The sequence below is a fragment of the Xiphophorus maculatus genome, chromosome 10 (genome assembly GCF_002775205.1).
Source record: "Xiphophorus maculatus strain JP 163 A chromosome 10, X_maculatus-5.0-male, whole genome shotgun sequence".
In the NCBI taxonomy this organism is placed as follows: domain Eukaryota; kingdom Metazoa; phylum Chordata; class Actinopteri; order Cyprinodontiformes; family Poeciliidae; genus Xiphophorus; species Xiphophorus maculatus.
The window spans coordinates 786,875-809,192 of NC_036452.1; the positions used below are offsets into that span (position 1 = coordinate 786,875).

Genomic DNA, 22,318 nt, shown 5'->3' on the forward strand with positions numbered 1-22,318 from the left:
GAAGTTCATCCAAACACCTTTTGTTACCTGTTCAGGTGTGGTTCATTCCTGCTGAAGCATCGGATGACCTTCTGACCTTCTGACCTTCACCAGCCGCCGCTCGCAGGCCGTCGGTCTGCATACAGACGTTAGCAATGGCCAGAGCTAATGCTGCAGCACAGGCTGTGTGTGTGTGTGTGTGTGTGTGTAGATGGGAGCCATTGAGGAATATTTCTATCTCTGCTGAATCTGAAGCGTCCAGATTTCCTGCTCAAAAATTAAAACGTCTCGCCAGATGTTTCTGTCTTGTTCTTCAATTTCCACCTCATGAAGCAGAAAATTAAATATTTCAGCAAAAAGTCTTGCTTTGCTGAAAGCAAACTCTTTACCACTGAACAATTCAAGATGGCTGCCATGCCATCTTGCCATGGTTAAGAAAAAAATATTTGCCAAAATTTGTCCCAAATTAATACTTCTGGTGTCAAACCAGACATAACTGGACCCATAGAAATCATATTTACTGATACTGATTTTTTAAGATGTCCGACATGGTTACCATACCAACTTTATTATGAAGCACTTTATACACCAACAGGACCAAAGTGCTATACACAATCATAAAATACAATGCGATTATAAAATAGAAAAATGGTTATGAAAATTTTATTTTTGCATTAAAATGGAGAACTGGGTGAATGTGTTTGTGTCAGATTATGGTCTACATATTTCAAACCATGCATATAGAAATCATGCATGTTTTCTTGATCTTGTTTCCATTTTCTGACTGTAAAGCAGTTATTAGCCACCACTTACTAAAAAGTGACGTTCAATAACCAATAAATCACTAAACAAGAATCATATAATCATATAGTCGCATGAAAACATTACTGGAAGCTAACGCTAATGCGCTAAATTGTTAGCGCCAGAGCTCAAACATTGAGGGCCTGGATGTTTGATCTGTCCGCCTCTCCTGAGCTGCAGAACCGGCTTCGTTTGTCGCCGGGAGGCAGAAAGTGAGTTTCCTGTTCAGTTGGACTGAAGCCTGATCGTTAGCTTAGCAGCAGCTTCTTGCATCACGTCTGTTACAGTAAGACCAGGGAACAGAAACCTAATTTATGCTTCTGCTTCTGAAAGTTCCTGGTGTTTCTGAGCATTCGCCTGGTTTCTCCTGAAGACAAATAAAACTTCCCCAGATGTTGGAACAATGCGTCTCTGTGTTCAACCTGGCAACCCATCAGAAATGAGATTTTCACTGAAGGTTTCTGTGAACCTTTAGAAACAGACTTTAATCATCACAGCTGGGTGTCTGAACGCTGCAGGTGAACCCAGATCTTCTGAAGACGCAGGAAACCGATCAGCTCCGGTTGCTCAGATCTCCTCCTGCAGCAGGTTGTCGGTTTCAAACCCAGATGTTCTGGTTGAGTCCACCATGAAGATGTTTGCTGTGCAGGAAGGGGTTAAAGTTCAGCAACCTGGGTGACAAACTAAACTGATTCATTCAGTTTGATTGCAAAACAGTAAAAAGTCCAAACAAGAAGGTCAAAGGTCAAAACTGTCAAAGAGGTTCACAAACAGCAGTTTATTGTTTTTTGACTAAAGATCAGAAACCTTCAGTCAGTTATTTTATAGTTAATATAATAAATACATAAATAATTCAATACACATGAGCAGAGTGGTGAATGAATGAACCTCGTCTCTGACTGATGAACGTGTGATTTTCCTCCTGGTATTTTGTAGCTGCAGAAAATCACCTGGACAGGAAACATTCAAGCTGCATCGCTTGGTTCTCCTGCTGGGTTTCCACGTCCAGGTCATCAGCGCGGGATTCAGTGTGTTGGAGGTCATGACCGCACAGGAGGTCATGACCCCACAGGAGTCTGCTGTCTGTAATATAGAAACAAAATAAAAGTAAAATGTAACAAACGAAGGGAAAGCCGAGTTGAACAAAGATCCTGTTCTGCTCCATTAAATATAAAAATGAAACCTGATCCTCACTCCAGGGAAACGAAGCCAACCTGCTGCATCGAGCGCAGGGTGCTGGGCACCGGGCGCAGGGTGCAGATCGCAGGGCACAAGGCGCAGGGTGCAGATCGCAGGGCACAAGGCGCAGGGCGCCGGGCACAGGGCGCCGGGCACAAGGCGCAGGGCACAAGGCGCAGGGCGCCGGGCACAGGGCGCCGGGCACAGGGCGCAGGGCACAGGGCGCAGGGCACAAGGCGCAGGGCGCCGGGCACAGGGCGCCGGGCACAGGGCGCAGGGCACAGGGCGCCGGGCACAGGGCACAGGGCACAAGGCGCAGGGCGCCGGGCACAGGGCGCCGGGCGCCGGGCACAGGGCGCCGGGCACAGGGCACAAGGCGCAGGGCGCCGGGCACAGGGCGCAGGGCGCCGAGGATCCGGGTCAGATTGGCTGCAGGTGGAGCTAATGGAGGAAACGAGCTGCAGACGTTCAAATCCAGAAATACTTCATTGATCCCAAAGGGAAAATAAGTGTTGTTGTAACTCATTTTAATTCAAATTCTTCAAGACATATAGACACTGACAGCTGTTGGCAGGAAAGATCTCCTGCAGCAGTCTGTATTGCAGCACAACTTAAGAAGCCTCTGACTGAAGACGTTCTGTTACTGCTGCTGAACGTCTTCAGTCAGCAGCAGAAGACGGATGAGCTGCTGAGCTCATCGATCCTCATCGATCCTCGCGGGTCAGCATGCGGGTTAAAGACGACCTCTGGCCTCTGATCAGGGTCAGATGAAGTTTCAATGCATTAATAATCCATTCCTCATAATAAACCAGCTGTGAAGTATATTTAACTTCCTTTAATAAACCACTTGGAACATATTTTAGCGTTCCTGGGCTGCACTGAATGAGAGAGGTCAAAGGTTATCAAGTTTACCATTAATCATAAAACAGCTTTGTTTCCTTTAGGCCACTTACCATCAACAGCGTTTATGGAGAAATATGAGGAAGCCTGAGGTGAGTCATGATGGGAATCAGCGATGGATGTTTTTGTTCCTCAGTGTCCGACCTTCAGGTTGCTGGAAAACTTCCCTGCAAAGCTCCTTTCACATAATAATTGACCTTCTTTACTCCATAATTAACTCATAAAACACGTCCGTTTTGTGTGTTAACCCTGTTTTGGTGTGTGAGCCCAGAGGAAAGCAGCGATTTGTCTGGCAGACGTCCAGGATCCTCTGATAAGCTCCGGTTGGGTCCACTGAGCCGCAGAACCACTTCCTTCAGAGAAACGCCTGAAAGCTTTTCCTTTCAGGCAAAAGGAAAAGATGGTTTGCTAATAATAAACCTGGGCAGGTTTGACTCACTCCTCTGTTTGTTTGAACCTTTTTCCTGCTGAGCTTCAGGAACTCTGCTCTTCATTTAATCATAAAGGAATTCATGCAGTTATTGTTTTGAAATGAGTCACTGTTGTTTTGTTTCAGGAAGAAGATTTGAAATTTACCACAAGTGTTACAGGACATAATGGCTGCTGCACCTTTTCCCCAAAGTGACAATAAAAACGACTCGTTTAAAATATTTAAGGTGGAGCTGATGTTGGCTGGATGGCTGAAGCTTTTCATGTTTTCAGCTTCTGACAGAAACTGGGTCAAAGGTCAGGAAATAAAATAATAAAAAGACTTTATGGATCAAAAAGGGAAATTAAATCAGAAGCTCACTTCCTTTAACCACCCAGCCATCGTCTGCACCATGCAGGGTCACGGGGTCACGGGGTGCCAATGTCTCTCTCTCCAGCTGTCTCTGGTTCACTAATCTCAGGCCCATAGAGACCAGTTAACCCAGTTAACCCAGTTAACCCAGTAAGAGCTGGAGTACCCAGAGAGCATCACAGAAAGAGCTGGGCCGGGATTCGAACCGCGACCTTCTTGTTGCTAGGTAACAGTGTTGCCATATTTCAGAGCTCTGCTGGTTTCTGGAAACTTCTAGAAAGTTTCCTGCAGTCTGGTTCACCAGAACACAACCAGTCACCATCTGGGAGGAAAACCAGTGCTACCAGTCCACCATCCTGTCACATCTGACCCTCTGCAAGGCGCCACAATGCATTCTGGGTAAACGTATCTCCATCACTGCTTTGGCTTTCACTCACTCTCTCTGTTTCCTCCAAGCAGCTTGTTGGCTTCCAGGCTGGAGATCTGCTGGATCTCTGAGACAGACAGTAAGAATCCAGCAGATCTCCAGATCTGATGGGAAACAGAAAATCTAAGGCCAGTCTGCAGCTGGTTCGGCCAGCCAACCAGTTTAACCTTATATGGTCACATCCTGCCTAGAAGCTGCAGTTCCTGTGTTCCAGCGCCATCTACTGGTTGTGACGAATGTTTGAGAGTCAACAGGATCTTTGGGAGATATTTAGATTATTATCACCTCTTAGAACCTGAAACATGAAAATATGAAAACATGAGAATTATTTTTTTCATTGCTCCAAAGGAATCAGTTCTGAATCAGAGGCAGATTTCTGTAGAGTTATCCAATCAGAAACAACCAGCAATTATTTGGTCTATTTAATCTGTAATGAGAGAAAAAAAGATCAATAATTTTCATTCTAATTTTCACCGTGTTATTATTCATTCATTTATAAATGTCAAAGTTCAAAGGTAAATATTTATTTAGCTTCAAACCAAATATTTAGTTAGCCAGCTACATATTTAAGTTTACAAATTCTTTCTGATAAGCAGAAGTTCATTACCAAAATAAAAGTTGCGTATTTCAGGAAACTTTGTTACTGAACACAAACATTAAAGTGAAATATGAATAAATCAGACAACATGTCAGCGAATCAGCAGCAGCTGTTTGTGTGAAACCAACTAAAATAAATGAAACAATAACAGAATGACGTTATGGCGTCTGCTTCCATTTCTAATTTGATAAACAAATATATATTATTTTTATCTATTTATTTTTCAGAACGGCTTTTTCTAGTTTAGATTTTCTCCACATGGACTCGCCTGATGTAAAAACCTCAGATGGCGGCGGCGGCTAAATGCTGAAGCGGCAGCTAAATGCTGCGGCGGCGGCTAAATGCTACGACGGCGGCAGCTAAATGCTGCGGCGGCTAAATGCTGCGGCGGCTAAATGCTGCGGCGGCTAAATGCGGCGGCGGCTAAATGCTACGACGGCGGCAGCGGCGGCTAAATGCTGCGGCGGCGGCGGCTAAATGCTGCGGCGGCGGCGGCTAAATGCTGCGGCGGCGGCGGCTAAATGCGGCGGCGGCTAAATGCTGCGGCGGCTAAATGCGGCGGTGGCTAAATGCTACGACGGCGGCAGCGGCGGCTAAATGCTGCGTCGGCGGCTAAATGCTGCGTCGGCGGCTAAATGCTGCGTCGGCGGCTAAATGCTGCGGCGGTGGCTAAATACTACGACGGCGGCAGCTAAATGCTGCGGCGGCTAAATGCTGCGGCGGCTAAATGCGGCGGCGGCTAAATGCTACGACGGCGGCAGCGGCGGCTAAATGCTGCGGCGGCTAAATGCTGCGGCGGCTAAATGCGGCGGCGGCTAAATGCTACGACGGCGGCAGCGGCGGCTAAATGCTGCATCGGCGGCTAAATGCTGCGGCGGCGGCTAAATGCTGCGGCGGCGGCAGCTAAATGCTGCGGCGGCTAAATGCTGCGGCGGTGGCTAAATACTACGACGGCGGCAGCTAAATGCTGCGTCGGCGGCTAAATGCTGCGGCGGCGGCAGCTAAATGCTGCGGCGGCTAAATGCTGCGGCGGTGGCTAAATACTACGACGGCGGCAGCTAAATGCTGCGGCGGCGGCTAAATGCTGCGGCGGTGGCTAAATACTACGACGGCGGCAGCTAAATGCTGCGGCGGCTAAATGCTGCGGCGGTGGCTAAATACTATAACGGCGGCAGCTAAATGCTGCGGCGGCTAAATGCTGAAGCGGCAGCTAAATGCTGCGGCGGCGGCTAAATGCTGCGTCGGCGGCTAAATGCTGCGGCGGCGGCTAAATGCTGAAGCGGCAGCTAAATGCTGCGGCGGTGGCTAAATGCTACGACGGCGGCTAAATGCTACGACGGCGGCAGCGGCGGCTAAATGCTGTGGCGGCTAAATGCTGAAGCGGCAGCTAAATGCTGCGGCGGCGGCTAAATGCTGCTGCGGCTGCTAAATGCTGCGGCGGCTAAATGCTACGACGGCGGCAGCGGCGGCGGCGGCTAAATGCTGAAGCGGCAGCTAAATGCTGCGGCGGCGGCTAAATGCTACGACGGCGGCAGCTAAATGCTACGACGGCGGCAGCTAAATGCTGCGGCGGCTAAATGCTGAAGCGGCAGCTAAATGCTGCGGCGGCGGCTAAATGCTACGACGGCGGCAGCTAAATGCTACGACGGCGGCAGCTAAATGCTGCGGCGGCTAAATGCTGAAGCGGCAGCTAAATGCTGCGGCGGCGGCTAAATGCTGCTGCGGCTGCTAAATGCTGCGGCGGCTAAATTCTACGACGGCGGCAGCGGCGGCTAAAAGCTGCGGCGGCGGCTAAATGCAGCGGCGGCTAAATGCTACGATGGCGGCAGCGGCGGCGGCGGCTAAATGCTGAAGCGGCAGCTAAATGCTGCGGCGGCGGCTAAATGCTACGACGGCGGCAGCTAAATGCTACGACGGCGGCAGCTAAATGCTGCGGCGGCTAAATGCTGAAGCGGCAGTTAAATGCTGCGGCGGCGGCTAAATGCTGCGGCGGCGGCTAAATGCTACGACGGCGGCTAAATGCTGCAGCGTCCGTCCAGGACTCAGTAATGGTCTGACTGCTTATTGGCTTATCAACCCAATAAAACATGAGGTTTTGGAGCCTTTATGGTTGATGGATTATTATATTGTGTTTCTATGGAGATATTAGACTCTGAGGTGGAAGAATAAATATCCACATATTTATTTAAAAAGCTTTTATTTCTGAATGTTTCACATCTAATATTCCAAAATAAAACTGATTTATGTTGAATAAATAACTAAAATCAGATTATTGACATGTAAACTTGTTTAAACTGGATGAATTCGTTTTTTAAACATGAAGGTTTTTTGGTTTTACTCGGTTCTTCATGGTTTCCTCAGCAGCGAGGCACTAGCAGTGAGCGTCGGCCGGATCCTCCCAGGAGGAACTGAGGGACTCGTCCATCCCAGCATGCATCAGCGGGACGGAAATGTCGTCCATGTTTGGCAGCACAAACACTTTCTAAACAGGAAAAAGGAGAAAGCAAAGGAAACATGAGAACTTGGTTCAGAACGAAAGACGTTTTTTTATCTTCCTCACCTGGAACTCGTCCTGGAGCTTCTTCTCGATCCAGTCGCTCACATGGCAAAAGCTCAGCTCTCGCTGCCCCAGCTTGGGGCAAACATGCAGGTCCAGTTTGGGCGGCACGCAGAAGCTGTACCTGCAGAGGAGACGGAAGAAACCGGTCCGAGTCTGAAACACGAGAAGACCTGACTGCTGCACTAACCACGAGAAGGAAGGAAATGATTTTACTTTTGGAAGGAAATGGGGAGAAAATTATTTCACATGATGCAGATTGTGATCAGGTTTTGATCAGATTGTGATCAGGTTTTGATCAGATTGTGATCAGATCATTGATCTCTGGTAATTTCTGGATGTTTTACACAGGAAGTTGATGAAGCTGTGGCTGCTGCGTCCGTCAGGCTGTGAAAGTTGAGCCTCAACGTTAAAGATGAAGAATCGGCTTCATCACACGATTTTAACCATATTTTTAGGAAAACTAAAAATGGCTCCTCAGTTCTTCCAAAAGCAGTAAAGATTTTATGAATCTGATTCTGCAACCAGAATATTGAGTTTGTGTGTGAAGCTCTTCTTCTGTTCCTCCTGGCCATGCAGCTAGGAGGCGCTGTGCCGCCCGTCATCATCCTGTAAATATTCACCACTTTATGGTCAAATCAGCTGATAATGTAAACAAAATGTAAATATTCGCAAAACAAACTGCCAGTTTGTGAGACTGGACGACCTTTAACCCCCGGGCAGGGCAGGATGTCACAGCGACCCAGGAAGATTTAATTCCTCCTCTCCATCGTCTGCATGTTGATGCCTTACCAGATCCTGTCAGTAGGGGGCGCTGGGATGTTGACCACCAGCGTGCCGGACAGTTCCCGGACCTCCACCGACAGCAGCAGGGGCGTGTTGGACAAATCCTCAAACTTCCTCCTGATGAACTCGTTCTCCGCCGCTCGCTGGAAACACTTGGATTTGGCGATTTTGTCCACAAATCTTAAAATCTTCCTCCCGGTTCTTCCTCTGCGAAAAAACGCAAAAAGGAGGAGAGTTTTACTCATCCTGTTTTTGGCAGCAGTTTGGAGGAGAGACTCTGCATCCAGAGCCATCTGCAGCTTCACAGATTTCACCTTTTATGGAAATGATTTCATAAAACTGCAGAAGCTGCATAAAGTATTCACGCCCCTCACACACACTGATGTTCATGTCTTGTTTTTATTGTTGCTTAATAAAAAAATGAAAAATGTGGAGAGCACCTTTCACTCTGTTACCCCCAAAATAAGTCAGAGCTGAGACTGGGTGGAGGTTACTCTTCCATCAGGAGAACCGAGGACAGGGGTCAGCGACCTTTTCCATTCAAAATAAGATGTCTGCAGCTACAGAAACAGATGAGCTAAGGGAAATGCTTATTTCTGTTCATTCCATCTTTTATACGTCACAAACTTGTTTTATCACAGCAGAACGTGGCCTAGTCAAAGTCCAGTCCCTCCAATCTCACTACTGCTCTTCTATTTTGCGAAGAAAACTGGCAAAAATGTGAAGTGAAGGCTGACGCAGAAACGCTGAATATACGTGCACTCCACACTAATCAGGTTTTTGTGGTAATAAAATTAGAAAATGTCGTTTTTCTGTGGACCGTTACAGTGAGTCGGCTTGTGATGGTGGTAGTTTCTGGTTTTAGCCTGGGGCCAGGAGCATGACGGTGTGTGTTTACCCTTCAGGGGGCGCCACCGAGCCTTTCTCCCCGGCTGAACAGTGAGGCTCCGACAGCAGCAGCTCCTCTTCATCAGAAGAAGCAGCACTGGACGACTCTTCATCGCTGTCCGCCAACACGCTGAGGACGGGCCTGCAGCTGGAGACCACACGCAGCAGCCAATCAGAGGCCAGCAGGAGGAGACAGGCCAATCAGAGGCCAGCAGGAAACAGACAGAACAATTAATATTCATGTTTCATAACTTCCTGTTTCTGGAGAAAAGCAGCTGAACTAAAAAAACCTCAGATGGTTCCTGACAGCCTCATTAAGGGAGAAAGATGGGGGAGGTGTCTGTGTGTGTGTGTCTCTGTGTGTGTGTGTGTCTGTCTCTGTGTGTGTGTGTCTCTGTGTGTGTGTCTATCTCTGTCTGTGTGTGTGTCTGTCTCTGTGTGTGTGTGTATGTGTGTGTGTCTCTGTGTGTGTGTGTATGTGTGTGTGTCTCTGTGTGTGTGTCTGTCTCTGTGTGTGTGTGTATGTGTGTGTGTGTCTGTGTGTGTGTGACCTGGGGCCTCCAGCTTCGGGGCCGCTCTGCGCTGTCTCCTCTCTGCTCTCTCTGCCCAGCTTGGACAGGTTGAACTTGGTCTGCAGCGTCATCTGCAGGTTCCCCGTGTAAACCAGCTGCAGTTGCACCCACAGACCTGCAGGGGGCGCACAGAGCAGCTCAACACCAGGCTGACAAGACAGGCCAAAGGTCATGGTGCCTAATCTGATCCCGGGTCTGGCTGAGAAGATCGGGACAAGAATCATTAGTCCTCTTTAGAAGCTGAGGGAGAAGGGAAGATCTGGTGGAAGGATGACCTCTGGATACGCCGTACAAGGACACTGACTTCTATATTTACTAGAGTTGGAATTAGATTAAAATTTGAATCTGGTTAATTGCAGGTTCTGTAAGTAATTAAGCATCTATGACACTTTAAATTCCAATTCTCTTTTTCCTGCTAAATTATTGAATGAATATGATCAGATATGAATATCTGAGATATTTCTGGTTTTTAATCTTCAGGTTGTTGTAGCATTAGCTGCTACATGTTACCATTCAGGTGCTATTTTAGGCTAGCATAGCTTTGCTGATAGGCTAACTGCTTTAGCACAACAATAGTGTTTTCCATTGTCCAATCAGATCGTAATGAACAGAGAATCAGCTTCCATCGCTGCTGTTAGCGATGTAGCTTTAGCATCGCGGATAAGAAATCGTGGTTTTGGGCAAAATCTTAATGTGTAAAAAAGAAACAAAAAAAACAATTGCATTTAATCCATGTAATTATTTATCCATCCATCCATCCATCTTCTTCCGCTTATCCGAGGTCGGGTCGCGGGGGTAGCAGCTTCAGAAGGGAGGCCCAGACTTCCCTCTCCCCAGCCACTTCTTCTAGCTCCTCCGGGGGAATCCCGAGGCGTTCCCAGGCCAGCCGAGAGACATAGTCCCTCCAGCGTGTACTGGGTCTTCCCCGGGGCCTCCTCCCGGTGGGACGTGCCCGGAACACCTCACCAGGGAGGCGTCCAGGAGGCATCCTGACCAGATGCCCGAGCCACCTCAACTGGCTCCTCTCGATGTGAAGGAGCAGCGGCTCTACTCTGAGTCCCTCCCGGATGACTGAGCTTCTCTCTCTAAGGGAGAGCCCAGCCACCCTAAGGAGAAAACCCATTTCGGCCGCTTGTATCCGCGATCTCGTTCTTTCAGTCATGACCCAAAGCTCATGACCATAGATGAGGGTGGGAACGTAGATCGACCGGTAAATCGAGAGCTTCGCTTTTTGGCTCAGCTCTCTCTTCACCACGACGGACCGGTACAGCGCCCGCTTGACAGCAGACGCTGCGCCAATCTGCCTGTCGATCTCCCGCTCCCTTCTTCCCTCATGTAATTATTCAAAACGTGTTAAATGTATTCTGCTATAACTTTTTTATTTTACCAAAATGATTGCAGTAATGCTGTGAAAGGTGGTAGAGGACCCAGCAGCCAGCAGGGGGCAGTCTGACTCCTGGTGGAGCGGGATTAAAAAACACTCAGCAGTGGAGAGGAACCACAGATAGAAAACAGGATGAACAAATTTGGACATTTAAGAAAAAAATGCGGAAGAATCTAACTAATCTAAACAAACAAATTAAAGTGTTAGCATCTTCTGAGCAGGAAGCTGCAGGCTGAGCTGACCTCTGTGGTTGACCTCTGGCCTGGAGGCGGCCACGATGTGCGGCATGCTGCAGCCCATGTCCAGCTCGGTCAGCGTCAGCTCGTTCATGAAGTAAGGCAGCTGCAGGAGGAGGAAGCCGTCAGTTTATTACGTATCGATAGACGACCGTCTGCTTCTGCTCGTCCAGCCTCACTCTGATTCTGCTCAGCTTCTTCTGGATCTTATGGGCGACGGCGTCGGCCCACTGCTTCTCTCGCAGGAAGTCCCAGAAGATCCGGCCAATCAGAGCGTTGACCCAGGAGGCGGGGCCGGCTCCGGGGGGCGTGGCCTGATCGCAGGTACACTGAGAAAGGAAGCAGCTAAGAGTCGCTCCAGATCCATTCACAGGAAATAAAATCTCTCCTAGCTTACGGTGGTGTTAGCGGTGGGGCTAGCCTCTGCGCTGCTAGCCCCGGGGCTGCATGGGGGCGTGGCCTCATGTGCAGCCAGGAGGTGGGCCATGTAGCTGTGGTAGTCAAGCGCAGAAAGACCCCTGGTGGCGCTGCAGGGATCTGCAGGACCATAGTAGGCCGCGGGCGCGGCGGGCGAAGCAGGCATGGCGGCGGGCGAAGCAGGCATGGCGGCGGGCGAAGCAGGCATGGCGACGGGCGAAGCAGGCGCGGCGGCGGCGGCGCTGCTGGGGCCTCGGCTCCGCGGGACGGGGACGCTCTGGGACGGAGCGCCTGGAGGACAGAGATCTGCTGCAGATTATTCAGTGTTATACATTAAGTTTCCTCCAAAATGCAGAGAATCCAGGCAAAGCGAGTTTCTGGATGTTACCTCAGACAGGAGCAGAGGTTCTCAACATGAGGGTCGCAAAATGATTTCTGCACGGAAACCATCAGGTGGATCCACAAATGATCTTAGTGGTTTAGGCTGTGAGTCTCATGGGAGACCAGGAACCGTCCGTTTAGAAACCTGGTTTGTGTTACAGCACCACCGACTGGCCCGGCAGACCTACTGCAGCGCTTTCTGTCTCATTGACCAATATTTTATCTCACAAACCGAAAATAAACTGTCTCATTAAGAATCACAGTGATGTGTATGGAGGCCCAAAAGAGACAAATTAGACAGTCAATACATTGTGAAATAAATAAGTATATCATTATATGTCTGACTGAATAATGTAATATACTTTCTGAATGATATAATTATTTCACTGTTTAATGAAATAGGATGAAATAATGATGTATTTTTTGAGAAATCTGCTTTCTGGCAAACATCTGATAATAAATGCAGATTTCATTACAATATGATAATCTCACATTAACACAACCATTTATTTGAGTCAGTTAATCTGTGAGGATAACTCATTCAGAAATTATTGGCACCCTAATAATTCCTATAAAATCTGTCTTCAGTTTTAATCTGAGGTGAAAGTGAGCCTGTTAATCATCTGTAGGAGCCATTTTCTACGGTTTCTTTCTGCCTTTTCATGTTCTGTTCATCAGTTTTAATATTCCTGATGGTTTTGCTCTGTTTTTTTAATATTTTAGGTTTTTCTGTTCTGCAGCTCTGGTTGTTTTCTGTAGAACCGATTTCAATTTAAAAAATGCTCTTTTCTTTAGATTAGTGGATTTATCTAACTAGATATTTAATTTGAAGCTAAGTGTTTGTATTAGCATTAATTTTTAGTTTACAAACTAAATATTTAATTATATTTAATAAATATTCAATATTTAATTTGAAAGTTTCATTTATTTACGACTGAAAAACAGTGAAAATGATCCTCGTTGTTTCTCTTGTCCATATTTAACTATATTATTGCTGTTAATCTCTGACTGTGTGACGTCACTAACGCCGCCCGCTTCCCGACCCGCTGCAGCATTTGGACTCTCAGTAGTTCTGGTTCTGCCTTTAGCGTTAGCGTTAGCCTCTACAGCATTTATTCATGTGGATGATTTCCCAGGAGACTTTCTGATCTCTTTCAGTCCAGAACCGGAGGCGTTTGTTACCGGGTCGTTCGTTTGTTACCGGGTCGTTTGTTACCGGGTCGGGTGGACCATCGGCCGGGGCTCGGCCCGGTCCGGACCGCAGACGCCAACAGGAGATGGCGGAACCACTCCTCCTTCTCCCGGCCCGTGCGTCCGAACAGGTAGAGCGCAGGCGGGGCGGCACCAGGTTGTGTGGAGGAAGTCTGTGCTGGATCAGAACCCAGGTTCTGTTCTGACCCGGTTCCGTCGTCCTCTGCTCCAAGCTGGATGCAGATGGGATACTTGGGGTTCCAGACTCTCTTCCGAGCCAGCGCCGCCGGCAGGAGGAAGACCTTCAGGAAGGAGGCAGCATGATGAAGAGTCAGACCCATCAGAACCAGAACCGCAAGTTTTCCTGTGGAACTCTGCAGTAAAACATGACTCTTCAGATCAAAAACTCTTTGTTCTTTGATTCCTGAATGAATTTTTTGAACGTTTATAATCACCTCATTTATTATCTGTTATCATTTTCAGCTTTAGTTTTAAATGCATCTGTTATGTATTTTTATGTCTTCAAAGCTTTTTATTTCTGCCTGTTTTGAAAATGATAATGATTAATAAAAAGGTCATTATTACAAAGGTGATTAAGTAAACAAGCTAATAAAGAGACAAACGTTTGTCTCACTGTCTAATATAATTACCGCCAGCATTTATTAATTTACCGTATTTTTCATCTTTTGCTTATTTTTCGAGCATTTTTTAAAATTTCTCTATTTTCTCATCATTATGGCAGGATTGGCTCTCCATAGTTTACCGCCTCACTTTTTCATCAGTCAGTTGAATTTTCTGCTCCTGAACCCAGAGCATAAATCTGCATTAAGAATGAAAAGTGAAATGAAATGTTCAGATCTTACTTTGCTCTTTTCCAGCCGGAAGCAGCGCGTCTTGACGAAGCCGACTTCCTGCGGCGGGTCGTCGTGCGTGGCGCGGCGCCTGATGTTGCAGCGTGGGTAATCCAGGCGGAGGCCGCAGCCCTGCAGCGTGGCGAACACGGAGTGAGTCAGAGCCGGGTGGAAGATTTCTGGGTCGTAATCCTGGATCTCATTCATCCAACCCTGAAGACGACAGCAGGTTTAACACCAACATTCATTCAGCAGCTGCTGACCTTCAGGAATCAGCGACTTGAGCTGAACAGGTCAATAATTACTATCATTACAACGTTTATGATTACAATTATAACTATCATCAATAATGATAATAATAGTGATAAAAATTACATGATCAATAATGAGCTCTGTTAGCTCTGCTGTTTGGATCATTATTCCTCTGGTTCTGTGCAGCTGGCAGGATTGTTGCTCTCTTTTACCTTTGGACAGTTGTTATGGAGCGTAACCATGGTAACAAGGTTATTAGCATCCCAAAAGCTCAAATAATGCCTGGAGTATGAAGTCAAGCATCAAGACGGACATGAACCAAATCCCAGACTCCCTCTCTCTACTCGTCTTTCTAACCAACGGATTTAAAGAGGAGCAGCAAAAGCAAAGGAGGAGGATTAGCAGAGCTAGCTAACAACTGGTGATGGCACCCAGGATGTGGCTGTGGAATATCAACTCTGCTGCCTGACGAGCTGCTAGCATGTTAGCATGAGACCAATCAGTCTTCAGTCAGAGGCCTCTGCAGACTCGCTGAAACACTGACTGCTACAGGAGCTCCTTCCTGCCCTCAGCAAGAAAGTTGGAGGATCTGAGTTAAAAACATTCAGTTTCCCTTTGGAGAAGAACGGATTCCTGAACCAGCTGCGTTTAGACAAACAAACCAGACGATATAAAAAGATTAAAAAGACTTGGAAAACCTTCTGAGTTCGGAACGTTTTGAAGCTCCGAGCTAAAGCCAAGCTGCTAGTGATCAACCGGGACAGAGATTATCCTTCTACAGCGTTTTCATCCTCCAACATGGAGCTGCTGATGGCGACCTCTGACCTCCTCCAGCCTCTGAAGCCTCCTGCTGCAGCCGGCTGCCAGGAGCGGCTAATTACGGTGCCGCCGCAGTTCTAACGGGCCTAATTGGACCCAGGGCGCCTGATGTTCTGGACTTGCGTTCCTTTTAATAAGACTTTAATCTGTGATGGAGACGGACGGAGGAAGGGAAGCGGCTCGGACAACAACCAGGAGAAAAGCAGCACAGCTTCCTGCTGTTCAGGTTAAATTCTGGTTCTGGATGTAAAATATTTGTAATATTTAATATTGTTGGTGTTGATGCAGCCTGAATCTACTTTAGATCTTCAGTTCTGTTCTACCTCCCGTATATCTGAGCTCTGACAACATTTGGTATGAAAACTTTTGACCCGAGCTTCAGTTTAATCAGCAGAAGATAAAAAGAAACAGAGTGGGAGTCGAACTCTGTCAGGAATAAAAGATCTAAGTTATGAGTTTTTTGTGAATCTTTTCTTTCAGTTCTAATGGATGAAATGCCTGAAAATGTAATAACAGATGATTTATTATCTCAGGTTCACATATGAGTATCTGAAACCTGCGGAGACGAATGAATGAGATGAAGCTGCTGCGACGTCGAGCTTCTGTAAAGTTACAGTCAAAAATTAGCAGCAATAATTTAATTTATCCTGTAATAAGAGAAAAAATGGGATTCATTTTTAGGTCTTATTCATTTATTCAGTTATAAATGTCATATTTTCAAACTAAATATGTGAATCCACTTGCCTATAAGCAAAAGTAGACTATCAAAATAAAAGTTGAGTTGCCGCTGATGCAACATGTTGCCGCAGATCCGTTGCTAAATGTCTGGATTGCCTTTAAAACAGAGAATCTTTGTTTTAAGCTGAAATGTTCAAGAACAGAAACAAAGATAGAGATGACATGAAGCGACTTGAAAGCAGGAGTTTATCGAGGCTACAAAGAGACAGCTTTTATTTTGGTAGTTCACTTCCTGGTAGCGGCAGGTGAATTAGCTTCCAAGCTAAATATTTAGTCCTGAGCTAAATGCTAATGTCCAAACTAAATATCTGGCTTGAAACTGACATTTATAACAGCAGCTTTGTGACAATATGACTTATTAATCCAGATTGTTGGTGGTAATTGTTGACGTCACAAACGGCAGCCCGTACTTCAAGTCACCTACCTGAAGGACGTCGGACTCGGCGCTGGAGCCACCTGGGAAACGGGCCTCAGCCTGACGGGTCAGCGCTGCTCTGTGCACGTTAGCCGAGCCGGATGAACCGATCCGAATGAGGAACAGGCCAAGCAGGAAGCCCAGAGCCAGTCCCAACGCCAGACCCGAGACGTACGGACCCAGAGGAAGGATGAAGTAGCCGTAGGACAGAACCGCCACGCAGAGTAGACTCATGCGTGGCAGAGGAGGCTGAGGATCCGGACCGGACCTGGAGCTGTTCGGTGCTGGAGAGCCAGGCAACCTCCTGGGAGCTTCAATGGCAAACACTTGCATCGTGTCATCATCTTGGCATATTTCCAGCTCCTGCTCTCTGTGGTGATGGACGGGACATGGGCGGTGCCGCGCTCCGGGCCGCCCTTCAACCGAAGGCCAGTCAAACACGGGCAGAACGTCTCCATCTGCTCTCCTTCCGGTCCTCACCGGAGACTCTGAGAGGACGGTGTCCACGCTGCCGTCCCTCCCCTGATGAGCCGCCGTGGACCTGCTCTGGTGTTTGGGGCTTCCTGCGCCGTCTTCCCCCATGATCTTACTGAACATGCTGCTCAGAGGCTCATGCATGGCCTCAGACAGCTTCCTCTTCGTGTCCTCCAGCTCCATCTTGAAGAAGCCCCCCTTCAGGCCCTCCGCACTGGGAGAGAGAGCGCTGGGGGATGGCGGGGCCGTCCGGGGTTTGGTTTGGGTCAGCTGCTTCCACAGGTGGAGGTTGAGACGGGAGTCCGATCTGGACTGAGACACTTCGGGCTCCGAGTGGGACAGCTCCGTGGAGATGGACTTCACCAGGCTGAGGAGAGGCTTGGGTCTGAGGGTGGAGCCCTCTTTCGGCTCAAGTTCAGTGGAGCGTGACTTGACGAGGCTGGCCAGGGGCCGCTGGCTGGGTGAGGGCGGCCCTGGGGAGAGGAAGCTAGGGGGCGCTGCAGAGCAGTTCCCCAGGGAACCAGGCGATGACGGGGAAAGAGGAACATGGAAGTTCTGGGACTTCAAGTCTCTGTCGTCCTCCGCAGGAAGCGGCTTCTCCTCGCCATGGTCCAGGGGGAAGATGAGCTCATCGTCCTCCAAGCTGTCCCACTCCCCTTCGGTGCCGGTCAGATGGATCACAATCCCTCGGGACTGGTTCCGCTTCGTGACGCCAAGTGGGAAGAGACTGTGAGGGTCATGAAAGGACCTGCTGCCCTCGCCTGAGTCCTTCCTGCCTCCTCCCTCCCCGTTTTTTCCATCATCCGCCATTTCTCTAGTTCACATCTCCAAACCGAGACACCTGCGGGTCAGTAGAAGACAAACACGGTCAGGCACATCAGCTCTACGCCTCCCCACCTCTGCCCCACGTCGCCTCTACCCCTCGTCGCCTCTACCCCTCGTCAAACTACTTTTCATAGCTTCTGATTCATTTCTGCAAAAAGAGCACCAACCAGGCATTAACTTGTCACATTTTTGTCCTCTGGCTTTAAAGAATTATGAAATAATCTGAGGACTAGTGAGTCTGAATCCCAGCCAAGTCAACATGTCGCTCTATATACCGATGAGCTTCTCAGGCTCACAGTTTCTCTCTGAATCTGGGGCGACTGGGCCTGGAGTTTGATAACCAAACGTCTGATTCAGACACATCCTTCACAAGAACAGGAAGAAAATGTTTAATGACAGAAGAGTCACTCTGACATCTGAATTAAAATCCATTCCAGATCATTATCTTCAGCAGACTCTTAGTAACCAGCTGTGTGTAACTCAGGCTGCGTTCACACACCCAACGTCCTTTGGTTCGTTTGTTTGGTCCGGAACAAAAAAAAAACTTTATATTGTTTGGTTTGGTTTGTTTTGGTTTCGGTTTATTCGATAATCCGTAAACAATTCCACGTGTTCTATGATCTTTGCTCTCTTTGGGCAGAAATGACGGACAGACCCGCAGAACCCAACAGTCCAGTTCTGCTCGTTCAGCTTTATGATGTCATATTTCTGATTCTGGATCTGCGGCGGTAAATTCTGCTGAGGCTCTGCAGGTTCTGACCCACAACCTGCTGGCAGCACCGCGAAGCAGGAAATGGATCAGGTTCAGTCCAATCAGAACCAGCAATGTTAGCAACCCGGAAGGCCCATCGTTACCATGACGCCCAACTACGGTGGCTCATGAAGTCCTAAAAGACGTTTATTTCCTGTAGTTGGTTTGGATCGAGGTTGGTTTGGACTCACACTAGAACTGGACCAGGAAGCGGTTCTGGTTCCGGTTTTGTAGAGTTCTGGTTCAGAGCAGCTGATTTTATTGAGACAGAAAATCTCAAAAAAATACATAACATTTGAATCTGAAGTGATAAAGTTAGTGATGCAGCAATCAGGCGCTGATTAGTTTGGTCTGACCATCAAACATTGAACTTGTTTTAAAACAGAAGATTTTCTCTGATCCACGTTGATCTGAGTCAGAAAATCAGCTGTGAGTTTTGCTGCTGGTCAACGGTTCATCATCATCTGGATCAGAGGAGCAGCGGCTCATTTCCTCCGTAACGACTTCACCGGATGGAAGTGGTAGAAATGAAAGCATCTTAAATCCTCCTCAGGCTGCTGGAGCCTCATCGCTGCTCTGCTTCCAGCTGAGATGAAACCAGTTGTCCTTCCTGGAAACGGCAGGAAGCTCAGCGACGTGGCTGCAGGTCAAGCTCTGGATGCAAGTTAACCCGACTTCTAACTGATCACATTTATGTAACGGCATTAAAATGCCACGCGGCACAATGTGAACTAAGTCCACAGCAGCTGGTGGAGTCGCTATAATCTGCTCTCGTCCAAAATGGACGGAGGGGGATGAACCTGAGGGCTGGGGTCAGTCTGAGTCCCAGAGTTTCCCCTGGTGGGACGGGAAGCTGCAGCATCAGAACCGTTTCATTTCCTGAGCAGTAAACCGGCTTCGCCTGAAGGGAGAGATGCTGCTGAGAGATTCTTTATCCATTCCTGCTGTTGGATTTTACACTATTAGAAAATGAAATAAATATTTCTGCCCAAGAAAGGAGGAGATTAAAGAGTTACAGTATATTTTATCTGAGTGGAACAGTATTCATCATGAAAATGTTTCTCTGGATAAAATCTGCATAATGAGTTCTTGGGCGTCGGTTATTAAATTATATCAACATATTTCTTTACAGATTTGTGTTGCAGAAGCAGCCATCTTGGTTTGACTTACAATATCTGCAGAAAAGTCAAAAGCAGATGGGTCTGGTGTTTTACTCGTCTGACCAGAATATTTTGTTAATCTGATGGAAACATGGCCGTCGTTAGCATTGTTAGCATCTCTGTAGAAAACAGGCTAACAATGCATCATGCTGACATCATAAATGATACAAAATTAAACCAGAGCAGATTTGGAAAGTCATAAAAAAAGGTTTCACAAACTGGAGCTCAAAGTTCAGACGTAGTTTGACTAGGCCATTTTCATAGCCGGCCTGAGGTAAAAGCAAACTGCAGCTGCTCAAAGCCCAAACAAGAAATCCTCAGATTGACGAACTTCAGCTAAAGATAATTGATCAGTTTTAAATCTCTAGATCTGCTCGTGTCCAGGTCTGTGGGCCGTCTGAACGCTCACACCCACCAACAAACTCAGATTATCGTTAAATCAGGATTTTACTGTAAAATCTGACAAATCATCCAGCAGGATTAGGAGCTAAAGCTAAAGCTAAAGCTGATTCCCATTAACTTTCCATCTTGGAGTCTCCAGGTCTGAGCGGCTGCAGCTCACTGAGCTTTTAGTTATTTATGCTTCACATAAAAATTCATTTATCTGCTAGAGCAGCTCTGGTCGGGTCCTGGGTTCCCTCTGGGTCCGCCAGCTTCCTCCCATGACTGTTACTGGGTTTACTGGTTCCTCTCAGTGATCTGTGGAGACCCCAGCCCCCCTGCAGGGATAATCGGTCTAGACAAAGGATGGACACTTAATGTAGAAAAGGTCCCAGAGAAACCGTCCAGCTGACAGAATTAGGAGTTAATCTGTTGGTTTATTAATCTCTAATCTGATTATTAGTTCTGGATCATCCCCCTGGAAAATTTCAGTTCATGTCAGATTCATCACTTCATCAGCAACAATAAATACAATAAAACTGTCAGGTTAAAATGTTCTGTTGTTTCTGTCAATATTTATGACAGTTTGCAGATAAATTTACCAGAAGCAGATAATCTGATAATCTGATCATTTGTGGAACAATAAACTGCTATTCAGTTGCTTTTAGTTCTGTGTTCATAAAATAACAATAATTTAAAACATGATGACCATCCAGGCTCAGCTGCAGAACGTGAAGTCTAAATTTAATCATCATATTTAAACCTTTCAGTGTTTTCAGTGAGGCTGCATGTCTAATATTTCAGTTTATGATCAGGCTTCTTCAGGGCAGCCTCACATGAACAGCTGTGAAAACTTTTATCACTAAACTGCAGGTAGTAATTATATTTCAGCATATTGTTGAGTTTATTGATATTTATTGATGTTTCTCAGCAAAATAGAAAACAGTAAACGCAACAATCCTGACAATTTAGTCTACATAACTGGAATTTAATGGTTTTATTAAAAATCTAAATTCTTATGAGAAATTTCCCATGACAACGGTGAACGATGCGATGAACGATCCGGTGAACGATGCGATAAACGATCCGGTGAACGATGCGATAAACGATCCGGTGAACGATGCGATGAACGATCCGGTGAACGATGCGATAAACGATCCGGTGAACGATGCGATGAACGATCCGGTGAACGATGCGATGAACGATCCGGTGAACGATGCGATAAACGATCCGGTGAACGATGCGATGAACGATCCGGTGAACGATGCGATAAACGATTAAACGTTACTTTTGCTTATAGGCAAGTGGATTCACAAATTTAGTTTGATAAACGATAAACTTTCATTATTGAAGTGATATTAAATTTCAGACATCATTCGTGTATTTACCTGATATTTTAATTAGTTAATGACAGTAATAATCTATGACTTATTCGCAGAGAGCAGAAGTAGGAATGAAAAGTTCTGCTCTGCAAAGAGGGAAACACATGTTAATAATAATAAATAACAATAATAATAATCATTCAGTTTAAAAAACAAAGCTTTTAATAAGGAGGAATAAAGACGTTTGACTCACCGAGCCTTAAGCTGCGGCTCCAGGTTGGTTCTGCTGTTGGTTCCGGTTCCATCTGAGAGGTTCTGGACCGAAGAGCGGAGGAAAATCTCTCTCTCTCTCTCAGCCTCCCAGACTACCAGATGTGTGACGCTGCAGGATAATCCAGATTAAATAATCCAGCTGTCTGCCAGCGGCTGCTGCCTGCTCTCCTATAGCTGGACGTCTATAGGTTCTGCCATAGCTCCTTATATGGGCAGTTTCCGGTTTACAGCTAAAAGGCCTAATTCAAGTAGCAGTGTGCCAAGATTAATTCTAAAATGATGAATATTTTCTCATGTTTTATTGACATTTTATGTGATATAAAGTATTGAAATTCTGCATGTTTCTGTTTTTACAAATAAAATGTTGCTTTTATTAAGGAGTGAATACTTTGTGAACCAGCTGCAGTCATTTAAAGGGGCAGCATTTCGTGTTTTCCAAGTTCATAGTTCCATTTTATATCACAACCAGTAACTATATTACCTTCAGTTGTTATAAAATGCTATAAATATTAAATATAATCTACTTTGTAATTTAAGGCGTTGACATTGGGCCTCTGTCTCTTTAAAAGTTCCTGCTGTTTCTGAAGCTCCGCCTCCAGGAAGTCGTCCCAACATGGCTCCTCTATTAACGGATCCAAACCATCCCATAATATCTGTCTGGATGTTCAAGCTCGTCGTCCTGCTGAACCTTCAACTCTTCTCCAGAGTTGAACTCTTGGTCATTTCTCGTCTTCAGCTCCGGCCGGCTTCCTGTTCCCACAGGAAGCAGGAAGTTGCTCCTGTTTCTGCTTCCTGTTCCTGCTGGAAAAAAGACTCTCAGCTTGTGGTGAAGCTGCTTCTCCCAAACATTTCTCTCTTCCACACATTTCGTGGTTTGCTCCAAACTTGAAACCAAACCTGTTGAGAATTTTCTCCAGCGATGTTGTTGTTCCTTAAGGCTCAGACTTGTGAAGTGTTTTTCCTTTCAGCAGACTTTCCAC

The 22,318-nt window shown here is 46.8% G+C and overlaps 1 protein-coding gene and 1 long non-coding RNA gene across 2 annotated transcripts; both read right to left on the reverse strand.

The window, feature by feature from the left end:
* Positions 1-487: 487 nt before the first annotated feature.
* LOC111609861 lies at positions 488-3,589 on the reverse strand. The gene is made up of 3 exons (XR_002753376.1): positions 2,913-3,589; positions 1,669-1,863; positions 488-1,421 (listed from the first exon to the last, which is right to left on the reverse strand). It is a non-coding gene; the product is annotated as an uncharacterized LOC111609861 (long non-coding RNA).
* A 3,254-nt stretch (positions 3,590-6,843) lies between these two features.
* On the reverse strand, positions 6,844-21,812 carry LOC102224785 (testis-expressed protein 2-like). Its single transcript, XM_023340407.1, has 12 exons — positions 21,319-21,812; positions 16,162-17,467; positions 13,941-14,141; positions 13,103-13,379; positions 11,486-11,796; positions 11,268-11,417; positions 11,095-11,194; positions 9,448-9,583; positions 8,907-9,044; positions 8,015-8,215; positions 7,226-7,346; positions 6,844-7,147 (listed from the first exon to the last, which is right to left on the reverse strand). Exons 2-12 carry the CDS (start codon positions 17,434-17,436, stop codon positions 7,037-7,039), a joined length of 3,021 nt encoding a protein of 1,006 aa, XP_023196175.1. The 5' UTR covers positions 17,437-17,467; positions 21,319-21,812; the 3' UTR covers positions 6,844-7,036.
* Positions 21,813-22,318: the final 506 nt, after the last annotated feature.